At 41.6% G+C, this 14,918-nt stretch overlaps 1 protein-coding gene across 1 annotated transcript in view; it reads left to right on the forward strand.

Moving 5' to 3' along the window:
- Window positions 1-483: 483 nt before the first annotated feature.
- Window positions 484-14,918, forward strand: part of KCTD1 (potassium channel tetramerization domain containing 1) — a 145,776-nt gene continuing 131,341 nt past the window's right edge. Inside the window, exon 1 of the mRNA XM_074944468.1 lies at window positions 484-596. Coding sequence (XP_074800569.1) covers window positions 588-596 — 9 coding nt within the window. The 5' untranslated portion in view covers window positions 484-587. The remainder of the gene's footprint in view (window positions 597-14,918) is intronic.

Here is a 14,918-nt window from a genome sequence, read left to right on the forward strand (position 1 = left end):
AATAAAAAAAAAACAACCAACAATCCTTATAATTATCATCATCTGCTGCTTTTCCCTCTTCTGGCAAAGAAACACTCCATCCATTTGCAGAAATCGCCCGCGGAAACGTTACATCAAAACTAATCACAACGATTAAAATCAGCTTTTCTGTGCAAGAGGAGAGTAAAACGCAAGTTGGAGGCTGGAATGAGACTCTTTTTTTCCACACACACAAAAAACTGAAAAAAATTACACGATCTATCTATCTATATATATATATATATGCACGTTTTGAAGGAGATCAATTTTATGCCCGTGTGATCAGTTAATTTAATTTAACTTTTATTGTGGAGATTGATTTAGACTAGAGGTAGAGACATGAGCTAATTGTATCCTGATCCTTGCCTTGAGGGGTTTCAAAGCCCTGGAGCAACTATTCTCTGTATTTTGTTCTGTCTACCTTAGCCAAGCTATTGCATTTCTCTCTGGTGTAGCGAGGAGAGCAGATCGCTGCTGGGAGAGAGAAATATCGGAAGTGGGGAGGAAAAAGGGGGAAAGGACTTGGGGTGAGAAGAGCGAGAGAGCAAGAGGGAGACTTTGCGGCTTCAATGTTTCAGGTAAGATCTGACTGTTTGGGATTGTTATTATTTGCTAAGGAGGGTATGGCTGGGACTCTGGGCGCAACTCGCTTTTACGCATGTGCCAGGCAATGGGAGAGCGCTGCACCCTCCTATAGCCACAGAGAGGGAGAGAGACACGGGGCTGGCAAATCTCCCACCGCTAGTTCGCTGGGCGAGGGGGATGCGAGCTCCGCTGTGAGCGTGCAGGAACGGACTGGGCGGCGGGGGAGGGAGGTGCGGCGGGATTTTCCCTCCGCGTCCCCCCCCCCCCCTCCGTTCCCGCCCAGCCCTGCCTGCGAGCTCGCCGCGGCTGCTGCAGCCCGGGCTTCCTGCCGCCGTTTGCTCTCCCTTGCGCACTGCCAGCCCGGCTCCTGGGGGGCGCGTGTGTTGCCTGGAGGGGGGGGGGTAAGCGGCTCCCCTGAGCGCGGCCGGGGGGCCAGGCGGGCCCGGCCGGCCTCGCATTGTTCCGCGGCTGGCGGGCGCGGCGCCATTGTGCGGGCGGTGCAGCAGCTCGCGTCCCCTGCCCGCGCGGGCGCGCTCGGGGACCCCCCGCCGCTCCCTGCACACGCGGCCCGGGTCCCCCTGGGCGGCGCGGGACTGCAGGGAGCGGCAGGGAATGGCCGGGGCTGGGCTCGCTCCTTTCCCGCCGGGCCGGGCTCGGCTCCTCGGGGGCCTGCGCTCCCTCGCCGCCACTATGGGGGGGGGGGGGAGGTGCTCGGGGGGCGGCGGCGCGCGGTGCTTTGCCTGCGGGGAGAAACCTGCTGGTGCCTGGAAAGCGCCGCTCGGCGCTGCCGCGGGGCCAGGCAAGGCTGAGCTCCTCTCGCCGAGCAGCTGATGCCGCTCTGCGGCACGTGCCCCGGGCCCCTGTGTCTGGGCGCGGGGCCCCTGCCGAGCACGTAGCCATTGTCCTGCCAAAGCCTCTTCCGACGGCCCCGAGCGGCTGCGGCGGAGGCAACCTGCTGAGTTCCCGCGAATTGCCGTGGGGAGCTGCTGTTGGGAGAGGTTGGGGGCAGCAGCAGCGCCCAGGAACTGTTCGGTCTCCCTGGGGCTTTGGCGCCCTGGCTTGTCTCTGGGGTGCAAAATCCCGGTGCACTCGCAGTGCGCTTAGTCTGCTGGATACTGCAACGTAGCCACATTCAAATAAATCTTGTGAGTGTGTGGGCTTCCCTCCCCCTTCGCGGTAGAGAGAGGACGGTGTAACATACCCGTTCTTTAAGAAATGTTCCCCTTCTGTTTTCAATCAGCTAAGCTGGCAGCTAGATACGAGTTTATTTGCGAATACCCTCTGGGTACCAAGCATGCTTGGATTGTTTTAGCAAATTAAAAACGAGCAAAATGCTTTTACCTTCTCAGCAGTAGACTTTTGAAGAGACCTCATGTTTTTAAGTAAAAGAGGGAAAGGGGGGGGGAAATCCAGATATACCCGAAACATCTCTGAATGTGTGATAAGACAAAATGAGTTTTCTTTAAATAGTCCCCTTTAACTAGTAAACTGCTATTAGATTATATATATTTTAAAACTAAACACTTTATCTAGCCCTTTTTATTAAACAAGTTGCAAAGCTATTTCAGCCATTTCTAAGTTAATATTTTATATATGCTATTCTTGATTCATAGTTGAAGGGAAATCTGTTTATAGTTTGTTGTGATGTAAGATGGTGCTATTAGTTCACTAGATTGCATGCTGGCTAAAACTATCTTGATCTCAACTCCAACAGCTACTTGAATGTAAGCGATTAGCAGTTATTATAATGATAACACTGCTGGATTTTTGGTAATTGCACAGTGTGATATCAATGAAGGTGACCAAACAGTGTAGAAGTTTTCCAAATGTAGGAAAGTTTGTCATTCATAAAAATGAATCTTCAATTTATACTAATTAGGTTAAACCACATACTTAAGAGGACATTTTTAACTAGTTCACTCTGAGAGACACTTAGTGAAATTTAATACCATATATTCAAAATGACTGCAGTGATTTTGGTGTATTAATTATGCCTGAAGCATAACAGGGAAATGTTCTCGCACACGCTAGAGGTCCCTCTTATAGCTGTAAGATTGTTAGTGCGTTTACAGTTCTTTTAAGTCTGTGTTTGAATAACATCAACTGTACCTGCAAATATCAACTTAGTGTATTTTTATTACAGTAAATGAAGCAGTGACTTCAGTCACACTACTTTTTTGTCATTTGGGTACTTATGAGTGAGATAACGTGCGCATTCATCTGTCTAAGCTCTAACAAACTGATTAGATTGGAACTAATTCTAGGCCAGTGGTTCTCAAACTTTTTGTATTGGTGTTCCCTTTCACGCAGCAAACCTATGAGCGTGACCCCCCCCGCTTATAAATTAAAACACATTTTTTTATATTTAACACTATTAAAAATACTGGAGGCGAAGTGGGGTTTGTGGGTGGAGGCTGCTAGCTTGCGAACCCTACCCCCCATGTAATAATCTTGTAACCCCCTAAGGGGTCATGACCCCAAGTTTGAGTACCTGTGCTAGGTATTGGTTTTAAGAGATTTGAAAAGGGAAAAGTGATTTAATATCTATAAATTAAATATCTTTGTTCTAAGAATGTCGGTCCCAAATCCTAAATTTCTTAGTGTTGCTTAATCTTTACTCAGGTAAAACTCCCACTGAAGTCTACAAATAAATAAGGATCCCAGGTTTTGGTTCATGGTTAATAAGGGAAAAATATTAAAGTGAGTAAAGAGCTGAGTATTAAGTAAGGTTAAGTGATGAAAATAATAGCACACTTATCAATTTGCATATTCAAAATACTTTACAAACATTAACTAATTCTCACGACCTCCATGTAATGTAAGCAAGAATTATCACCATTTTACAGGTGGAGAAACTGAGATACAAATTGGTTCAGTGATTTGCCAGAGGCCCCTTAGCATGTAAATGATAGAGTTGGGATTAGTGGGACAGATTGTAATCTCTTGCCAGTTTAAGATGGTGTAACCATTGACTCCAGCAGAGTTACTTTGATTTAAATCAGATTCAGATGTCCACTCAGTGCTCTCTTCCCTCTGATTTGACATTCAGTTTTGAACAGGGCCAAATTAGAAGTAAAAGTTTAGTAGTGGTTCTTAGTGGATTTTTGTAAGTACTTTTTGATTGTGTTCTACTATAAACATTTGAAACTTTAGGACTACTTTTGCTATCCAGACTTTTTTTATTTTCTGTTCCAGTTTTTTGTATCAGCATGATTCAAAAATTGGGGTGTTTTGTTTGTTTTTAAAATGAACTAATTTCTCAGGTCTAGTGTTGCTTTTGTTGTTGGTTTCTCAGAAGTTTCACTGGATGAAATCGTGTGTTTTAGGGTGGAGCAAATGGGGAACAAATTATTTTGCATGATCAAGACTTCCATTCATTAAAAATCATACTCATGCAGAAATGAAAAATTAAATGACTTTATTGGGTATAAAAATGCCTCTTCTTTTCTTTCACAAAGGAAATGCAACATGTAAATGACCCGCATACACATTCTCATTGATAGGATTAGGATGAGTTTATGTATGCAGAAAATGTAATGTGAAGGGAAATACCCACTGATCATAACACATCTGGGTGCATGATTTAAAATTAAAATCTTTCACAATTAAAGAATAACATAGCTACCACTCTCAGACAGCACTTCAGATGAGCTAGAATGTACAGGAGTGATGTTTTTGCCCTTTTCTATCCTTACTGCTTTAGAAAATGTGTCATGATATTGCAAAATACGTGCATTTGGGTTTTGACTAATGTCTTCACTATTAATTTTTTGTCATTATTGTGTATTAATAGATACAACATGGCATCACCAAAATATAATGGAAAGTTTCTAATTTCGTGAAGCTAACAATCAGTTAATCTAATAAATTTCCTTAATAATCATACTTAGCACTTATGTAGCATTTTACATCTTCAAGGGATTGATAATTAATCAGTGATTTAACACTTTTGTAAGGTCAGAAAACGGATACAGAAGGCTTTATGCCATGTAAATTAGGAGTAACTTATCTGAAGTCAATGGATACTTATAAAACTGTAAGAGAGAACAGAATCAGGCCCATGAAATGTATGTAGCTTGCCTGAAATCACTCTGAGGGAGAGCTTTGTGGAGCTTGAAAGCTTGTGTCTCTCACCAACAGAAGTTGGTTCAATAAATTTATAAAAAATATTGCCTCACCCATGTGGTATTTCTAATATCCTGGGACTGACAGCTACAACAACACTGCATACAGCGGCAGAGCTAGTTAAGGAGGTCCTAGGTCCCAGTTTCATGCTCAGTCCAGTAAACAACACTGCCTCACTTGCAATGTGTGTTCAACACTGCTGTGCTCCTAGAGTTAAAAAGATGTCAATCAGAAATGACTATCTGCAAAGATGCCTTATTTTGGATCCCTGGTGTGCAGCTGCAGTACAGCCAAGTTTGATCTCCTTCCAGGAAACAAATTTAAGGGGCGGGGGAGAGGGGAGTGTTGTTTTTCACAAAACATAATTCTTAATTTAATTTAATAAATCTTTTGTTGGTCTGCATTTTATTTTGATATCTTTACAATTGGGTAAAACTAAGCTGTGAGATAATTGCATTGATTTCTATGCTCTTGCACCAAGAATTAATTTGCCTTACTATATTAAAATATATATTTCTGTTGTCCTTCTTTTTGTGGAATATAATCTCACTTTTGCAGTTTGGAAGAAAAACAGATAAAATGCACATCTTCATTTTATTTTAATTTTATCTGCTTTGCTGTTTGTGCAATTTATAAGTAACATCCATTGCTCTACTTTTCAGGTAATATGTGTGTGTGTATATATATATAGAGAGAGAGAGAGCTGTAACTGGTTCCTTTTTTAAACTGATACCTTAAAATTAAAAGGCAAGTTTATGAATGTCATAAGCCAGTTTTGCATATATGATGTATGCTAATACAACACAAACAAACATACTAATATGTTTAGGTTTTGTAATATGAATTTTAATCAGGCTTTTGATCCAAAAATCGATTAACACTCCATATCAGATTGACCCAGATTTGCTTTTGATGCTTGTTCAGTTGCTGTGAGCCAATGCAGAATAAACAGCTCACCTAATATCCTTTTTCTGAATACTGTTCATATGGATACTCCAGTTGACAGCAAAACTTAGGACCTAGAGATGGTTAGCACATGATTGGAAATGCAGCTCTTTTGATATGTGATGCATGTGTAGTCCAAGTGTGTTATGAAGGAGAAAACTCTCTAAATGCTGACATTCTTCCATGCCTCTTGGTCTTTCCTCTCCAGTGTACTGAACAAACTTGAATGGAAATTAATACACCTTTTGGATAGGGGCTTTTAAAAACTAAATTAAAATTGCAGTGCATAATCATCTCCATGTGATGGGGAAAGTGATTCTTGCTTATATCCAGAATTGTGACAATCAAGTGGCTTGCTCAGTCTACGAGTCTCAAACTTGGTCTTTTCAACGGTGGTCATTCCCTCTTGATCTTGGTTCTCCATTAAGTTCAGTACCAACCATCAGTTCCAGCATTAGCTTCTTTGGCCCTTAGTCTAAGTTTATTTTCACTTGTGTAAATCAGGAAGTAACTCCAAGTTTATGATTATGAGAGAATGGAACCCTTAAGTGAACATATGAAACTGTTTGAACTAGAGAAGGGACTCACTCCCATGCTGGAGTGAACTTTCAGTGCAGTTGATTTAGATACATTAATTCCAAGTACCTTTCTGATGCAACACATCTGCAAAGCATCTGTCTTAATGATTTGTCACTATTGAAATGATCAACATTTTTCAAATGTAAAATTTGTCATTGTAAAGAGACTTAAAAAAATTAAATTGTGTTTCCCCCCCCCCTTTTTTTTTAAACCCACCCTTTAAAAAAGTTGGGTCTTGATTTTTTCCCTTTTTTCCTCTTCTCTCCCCTAATTTTCAGTGGACAAATGGGGAAAGCAGGGAAAAGGAAAAATTGGGATTAAAAAACACTGGGGAGAAAAAACAATTAAATTTGATTTTTAAAAATTGTGTAATATTTTGAATAAATGGAAAATCAGTCCTTTTTGAAATCTGGAATGAAAATGAATTTGAAAACTTTCTTGAAAAATCATTATCATTTTTGGATCAACTTTAGTCACTATACAGCAAAACATGCCTGTGTGCTAAATTCAGAGCTTGGTGTCTGTATGAAATTCACGATAGGTTCAGATATCTGCCTGAAACCACTTGTTTAATCACATACTGGGCAGTACCCACTGAAACCAAGCAGCCTCTGGTCAGCCGGGCCTGGTTATAAGGCTTTTGCTTATAATGTTTAGCCTAGTGGTTAGAGCTCTTACCCAGCCTGGAAGACCACTTGTTCAAATCCCCCCTCTGCCAGATGAGGAGAAAGAATTTGACCAAGGATCTGCCACTTCTCGGGGTACTACCCTAACCAAGGGGCTATAGAGTCATTCACTCTTTCTCTGGCCCAATTAATATTTAATTAAAGTGAACAACGTCAATAGGAGAGATTGAGACCCACATCAGAATAGTCCTGTGGTCAGAGCACTCACCTGAGAGGTGGTTAATCCCTGTTCAGATCCCTTTGCAGAGTGGTCTCCCTTATCCCAGGTGAGTACCCTAACCACTAGGCTAAAGGTTATGAGGGAAATCCTGTACCTTCCCCCCACACATACCCACTATTTTGTGTGGCGCTAGGCAGCCTCTGGGCACACCTACCAGATTGGGTCCTGCATGTGATTTATGTGAAGTAACACCTATCTTCACTGATAGCTTTCAGAAATAGGCATCTCTCTGCAGCCTGGACTTAGGTGCCTAGCTCTGTGAGAGGGATAGAGTTTAGGATTCACCCTTTCCTTGGCATCTCCCATTGGCAAGTGTAGGTGGCTCCCTGCCTAGCATGGCTTTGTGGACCATGTTCTACAGTGCCTTTCTCTCCCCATTCATTGTACAGAGAGCCTAGGTGCCTAATTCAGGCTTTGTGAATCAGTGTTCCTGTGATTTTCTAGATGCCTAAAAGTGAGGCACCATAACATTGAGTGTCTCAACACCAGCATCTGTTTGTTGATTCAGGCCTTAAGGGTTGAGCCAAAGTCAAGGGTAATCCATTGACCAACTCCCTTGGATTTCAGTAGACTTTGGATCAGGACCTCAAGGTATCAGTTGAGCTCGCCAACACTTGTTAGGTTGTCTAGGACAGAGCAACCTATTTAAAATTTGAGAGTTATTACTGACAAAAGTAATCCCATATTCTCAAAGGTATTTGGATATTTAGCTCTCATTAATATCAATGGGAGTTAGGTGCCTAATACTTCTGAAGATCTGGGCCAAACTGTTTTGTGTGTCAGTCAGTTTTAAGTGATGTAGAAATGGAGAGACACAGTGAAGTAACACTATACAAGTCCCACAGCTAATTCCTTTGTATCAATAACATTATTTATAAAGTTTCAAAGAATGCCTTCTGTCATGAAATCCAAAAGATGTGGCATTGTGAGCTCCTCTTGGGATGTTTACAGCCTTAAAATATTGTAAAGCGTGTAAAACCTAGGCTACTCAACAAAAAAGTGTTACACAAAATAAATATACAGGGCCACATGGTGAACCCCTTATACTGGTGAGAAGTTACTCACCTGAGCAGTCTCACTCAATAGAACTGGTCAAAGTTATCCATCAAACCATTCTGTCAATGGAAAACACCTTCTTTAACAAAACAAATTTTCATGAAATTTTCATGTGGATAAATGTAAAGTAATATGCACATTGGAAAAAATAACCAACTGTACATACAATATGATGGGGGATAATTTAGCTACAACTAATCAGGAGAAAGATCTTGGAGTCATCGTGGATAGTTCTCTGAAAACGTCCACACAGTGTGCAGCAGCAGTCAAAAAAGCAAACAGGATGTTAGGAATCATTAAAAAAGGGATAGAGAATATCTTATTGCCCTTATATAAATCCATGGTACGCCCACATCTTGAATACTGTGTACAGATGTGGTCCCCTGATCTCAAAAAAGATATACTGGCATTAGAAAAGGTTCAGAAAAGGGCAACTAAAATGATTAGGGGTTTGGAACGGATCCCATTTGAGGAGAGATTAAAGAGGCTACGACTTTTCAGCTTGGAAGAGAGGAGACTAAGGGCGGATATGATAGAGGTATATAAAATCATGAGTGGTGTGGAGAAAGCGAATAAGGAAAAGTTATTTACTTGTTCCCATAATATAAGAACTAGGGGCAATCAAATGAAATTAATGGGTAGCAGGTTTAAAACAAATAAAAGGAAGTTCTTCTTCACTCAGCGCACAGTCAACCTGTGGAACTCCTTGCCTGAGGAGGTTGTAAAGGCTAGGACTATAACAGGGTTTAAAAGAGAACTGGATAAATTCATGGAGGTTAAGTCCATTAATGGCTATTAGCCAGGATGGGTAAGGAATGGTGCCCCTAGCCTCTGTTTGTCAGAGGGTGGAGATGGATGGCAGGAGAGAGACCACTAGATCATTACCTGTTTGGTTCACTCCCTCTGGGGCACCTGGCATGGGCTTACTGTCGGTAGACAAGATACTGGGCTGGATGGACCTTTGGTCTGACCCAGTATGGCCATTCTTATGTTCTTAAAAATGTCCATTTTTGTAATAAAACTTTGGAGTTTTCATCAGACTGAAAACCACAATTTTTCATAACCCAAACCCTGTCATAACCATACAGCTAAGGGTAGGCTAGAATTCCTCCTTACCTATAAGGGGTTAAGAAGCTCAAATAACCTGGTTGGCACCTGACCAAAAGGACCAATGGGGAAAGAAGATACTTTCAAATCTTGGGGGGAGGAAGGCTTTGTTTTTGTGTGTTCTCTTGGGAAGCAGAGAAGCATCAGGTCAGAAAACTCCTTCTATAAACCATCCTAAAAGTCTCTCATATTACAAAAAGAAAAGGAGTACTTGTGGCACCTTAGAGACTAACACATTTATTTGAGCATAAGCTTTCGTGAGCTGCACTTCATCGGATGCATTCAGCTGTAGCTCACGAAAGCTTATGCTCAAATAAATGTGTTAGTCTCTAGGGTGCCACAAGTACTCCTTTTCTTTTTGCGAATACAGACTAACACGGCTGCTACTGTGAAACCTCTCATTTACAAAAATTGTAAGTAAAAGTCAGGCAAGGCGTGTTAGATTATCTTTTGTTCTGCTTGTGAATGTTTCCTTTGCTGGAGGGAGGTTTATTCATGTTTTTTGTAACTTTGAAACTAAGCCTAGAGGAAGTTTTGCTGTGATTTTGAATCTTTTGTTAATCTGTAAAGTTATTTTCCATCCTGATTTTACAGAGGTGATTTTTACCTTTTTTTAAAAAAAATAAAATCCTTATTTTAAGAACTCGACTGATTTCTCTATTGTCCTAAAACCCAGGGGTTTGGGTCTGTGATCGCTTTGTAACCAATTGATTAGGATATTATGCTCAAGCCTCTCCAGGAAAGGGGGTGTAAGGGCTTGGGGGGATATTCTGGGGGAATAGGAACTCCAAGTGGTCCTTTCCCTGGTTCTTTGTTAAATCACTTGGTGGTGGCAACGTACCATCCAAGGGCAAAGAATTTGTGCCTTGGGGAAGTTTTAACCTAAGCTGGTAGAAATAAGCTTAGGGGGTCTTTCATGCGGGTCCCCACATCTGTACCCTAGAGTTCAGAGTGGAGAGGGAACCCTGACAAACCCAAAATTCTTTGGCTTTAAATTACATTTAGGCAACAACCCAAACAATTTCAAAGAGAATTTGATGAAAACAGGAATGTTTTTGTCTACGTTTTTCACAGTAAAAAAAAAAAATACTGAACAGCGCTACCACTGAAATAAAGAGGACTGCTTGGGTGAACATGTGCTCACCAATGGAAAAGGTTTGCAATCTGCCCCATGGATAGGATCTTTATTTTCGTCCTGGCTGTGTCTTCTAGGCTTTTCTCTTTGTCTTCTTTCTTGCAATATAACAAAATTAATGTTGATTACTTGATTATGTTACTTGATGTTTCTCTGGTTTATTTGTCTGCATTCTTTTCATTTCCATCTTACTCTGTAAAAATGAATAAAGATTTAATCAAGAAATATAAACAGAAAGTCCCTTGCACCAGCTTCCCAAACCCTCAGCAGCCGGAACTTCCCTTTTGATCTGCTGATCACCTGGCATGCTCTCTGTGAGAATCAGTTTATTTGTAAAACTAGATTATAAACTCTTTTGAGGAAGGGCCCAAGCCTTCTCATGGTTGTGCACAAAGCAGAGCATACTACTGGCACTCAACAAATAATAATAATAACTGCTGCTGCTCAGGAACCAGTATTGCCAGAGGCAGGGAGGGAGGAAAGAGAGGAGTAGCAGACATTGAAAATATTGATAATCCTCAGAGGCCAAGACTTTTAGGGCTTACTAGAGAAGCTCAAAATTAGGGTAAAGCAATATTGTAGAGTCAGAGCTGCTTTATTTCTCCATGTGAATTGCACTAGAGGTATATTTAAATCATCCTACCAGAATAGATTAATGATCCATTTCTAATCTGACATTTTGCCTCTATCAGTGACCAAGCTTGAATGCCTCAGAACATACTTTAACTCGCTATGTGCCCACTATATACCAAGAACTTTCCAAACAGTGAAGACAGATGGTCCCTGTTCTGTGGGCCTCTTGGACTAACAAGTAGACAGATAAGTTACCAGAGGCAAGAGGAAAAGGGAAGGGGAACAATAATAAGCAGATGAAGCCTAATTTATATATGGCAGCTTGATTCACTGTAAGCAGCATGTCAGAGAGGGTTTTTAAGAGGGGTTTAAATCTGGATGATGTCAGGAAAGTTGTATCGAGCATAGGAGGCCACGTGGAAGAAGGCATAGAGGTGAGCATGGGAGAAGCTGAGAAAGGGGTAAACAAAGCTAGGAACATTGGCAGGGCAGAGGAGACAGGGAGCAACCTGAAGCTTGACAAGGGAGCAGGATTGGGATGGGGACAGTTATGTAGAGCCTTCAGGGTGGTTAAAATTTAAATATGCAATGGCAGATATGGAGCCAGCTAAGAGGTTCGAAGATGGAATTTACCCAATCAAATTGGCAAGCAAGGAACATGAGCTTAGTGGCTCTGTTTTGTGTGGACTGAAAAGAGGTGATGTGTGTGTCTGGGCAGTTCTTTCAGTTCTGTGGAGGTGAGAGAAAACAGCTGAGACCCAAACTTCAAAAGGGACTTAGGTGTTCAAATGCCGAACTTATATGGCATAACTCTTGAAAATCACTAAAAAGAAAAGGAGTACTTGTGGCACCTTAGAGACTAACCACTTTATAATCACTGGAATCCACAATCCCTGTGTTAGGCACCTAAGCTCACTATATTATGCATAGGGAGAGACAGGTGCCTGAGAATGGCATCCACAAAAGCCAGCACAAGAGGCATGGAGCCACCTAAGACAGCTGATGGGAGATACCAATGAGAGGGGCAAGTCATAAGTCCCACTCCTGTCACCAAGATAAGTACTTAAGTCCAGACTGAAGAGAAACACTTCTCTCTGCTTGCAATCCACAACTGGCAATGCTCTCCTTGAGTCAGGTGCCTCAGCCATTCTTGCAAAAGTAGCTTATGTGCATGCTTACCTCCACACACAGCTGGGGCTGGAGAGGGTGCTCTCTTACAATCTTTAGCTCAGTGGTTTTAATGTACTCATCCAGGATGTGGGAGACCCTGTTTCAGTTTTCCTCTCTGCCCACTGGGGAGAAGGGATTTGAACAGGGATTCCCATCTCTCAGATAAACATCCCAACCATTGGACGACAGAGTCATTCTCGCTCTTTTGCTGGCCAATTAATATCAAATTAGTTAATGCAAAGTTGAACAGCTTCAACAGAAGAGATTGAGAGAGCCCCACATTAGCATATTGTGTAGTCCAGTGGCTAGGGCACTTACCTGAGAGGGGGGAGACCCTTATCATCAGGAAGGGTGGAATATTGAATTAGGACAGTGTTTAATTTGTGCCAGGGCTTGCTAGGGCTGAGCCCCAGCACCTCTAGGCTTGCTGCATCAGTTCTGAATGTAGAAAAATTGTTTGAGCCCCTGCACCTCTTTCATTACAAATTAAGCACTGAATTGGGGTCTCCCACATCCCAGATGAGTTCCTGAGCCACCTCCTCCCACGTTTTGTGTGGAGTTAGGTAAATTCTGAGCACACCTGCAGGTGAGATAGGTGGGGCAATCCCTATCTTCACCTGGTTTAAAGATTGAGCTGGGGCTTAGGTTAAAATAGGGGCCTAGATGCCTACCTGAGGCAGCAGTATGCCTGGTCATGGGCAGAAATGTAGATGCCTAGGGAACTTTTACAGGGGAAATGCACCTAATGAATTTAGGTAATTACAGGGTTTGGTGGTAGCTGAGTGGGTGTTCTGTGTATAGCAGTAGTACCTAAATCCCTTTGTGGATCTGGGCCTGAGTTATTTGTTGAACCTGGAGTACTCAGAGCAGGTGAGGCTCATCATCCAATTAGGCATTCATAAATAGGCCTGGATGGCTTTGTGCAAGAGCTGGTAGTGATAGGAGAAGACTCCAGGTTTAGAGAGGAATTCTCTGTAACTCAAAGTGGATTTTGGTATGTATCTGATTTATCCCTGGGCCAAAATCCTCTATATTCATTTATCTCTTGCTCTTAAATGTGTATAGAACTATATGCTGCCTATCCCAAAGTTCCAGATGATTAGAGTGGTTTAAGGCACAGCTTCTATTTGAGTTGAACATAAACATAAACATTATAACCTGCTCACAGAGAAGGATTTTATTCCATTTGAGAATGATTCTTGTGTGACTTGTGAGAGAGGGTTCCAATGTGGTTTTCTCTATACTACCATAGTGGCTTTATTTTACAATATAGTGTCATGAGCCAAGATAGTAATGAAGGAAACCTCTTCCTGATCTGAATCGTGGTCAGTATGGTCTGAAATATGAGACTAACTGGGCCTTGTAGGGTCTTGTGGATGATGTCAGAGAGGTTGTACCAAATATAGGGGTCCAAGTGAAAGAAGGTATAGAAGCTATTGTGTGAAAAGCTGAGGGAAAGGGCTGTTTAATCCACTAGTGTGGCACTGGACTGGCACTCGGGATACCTGGATTCTATTCATGGTTCTGCTTGTGACCTTGGGCAAGTTACTTTCCCTCTGTGCCCCAGTCTTCCCATCTGCAAAATGTAAAGCACTTGGAACTAGGTGGTAATTCCTTTATTATATTATCACTCTTATTCCAGCTAGTGTAACTACAGATTCATATAAACCTTAAATTATTTTAAAATCTTACTAAGTTATTTGCCTCAGTAATATACTACAGATGTAAATGCCACAGTTTATGTATAGGTAAACTAACCCTCTTACCCACTGAAATGCTGATGCCTTTTTAAATTCATTCAGGTGCCCTCTACTCCTTCTATTTTTAAAGGTGTCTGGTTTCTCCTTGTTCAGACAATTTATTTTATGTACCTCAATTTTGTCCTCTTTTACTCTTCTCCTTTCCAAATAAAATAGTTCTAGTCTTAATCTTTCTCTGTTTAGAACCCCCCCCCACATGTTTCTAATCACTTTTATTGCCTCTAGCTATCTAATTTAGTTATCTATCACTCCTCCTCTCACTGGATCTTTTAAAGCTAGTTCAAAAGCCATCAGCGGGAAGGAAACTTAAGGATGGTCTTGTGGTTAAAGTGTATCACGAGGAGTCAAAAGTTCTATTCCCAGATATCCTGCTATGTGATCTTGGGCTTGTTGTTTAACTGCTGTGTACCTCTGTTTCCCCAGCTGCACAAGGGGATGATAACTTTTACATATGGGTGTTGTGAGGCTCACTTAACGTAAAGTGCTGTTTGACTATTGGATGGAAGGGGCTGTAGAAGTGCAGCATATGAAATATAGTAATTTAATTTGTTTTTCCAAGATGCGGTTGTGTGTTTGGCTGTTGAGGTGTGTAATTCCTTTTTAACTCTTTAACAGCATATCATAGGAATGTTTTGTATCAGTTACACTAATGCAACATTAGGTTCCAAATAAATTCAGTTGGGTCATTTCTCTTTGATGTTTATGGTGAACATCAAATGGAAAGTCTGAATTACAAATTCGATAGGACAAATAGACTCATGATTGTAATGTGTCCTAAGAGAGCCCCCATTTAAGCCCTGTTGGGAGCGAAATACAGAGCAGTCTCTGGTCCCCTATATAGTAGCACAGGGCCCAAATCTGTAAGGTGTTAAGTACCCTCCACTCCCATTCCTCCTTAGTAGGTTTCAGGATGAGGCCATAAGGACTGCTGGCTTGTCCCCAGTTTAAATAGACTAATT

The sequence above is a fragment of the Natator depressus genome, chromosome 2 (assembly GCF_965152275.1).
Source record: "Natator depressus isolate rNatDep1 chromosome 2, rNatDep2.hap1, whole genome shotgun sequence".
Taxonomy (NCBI): domain Eukaryota; kingdom Metazoa; phylum Chordata; order Testudines; family Cheloniidae; genus Natator; species Natator depressus.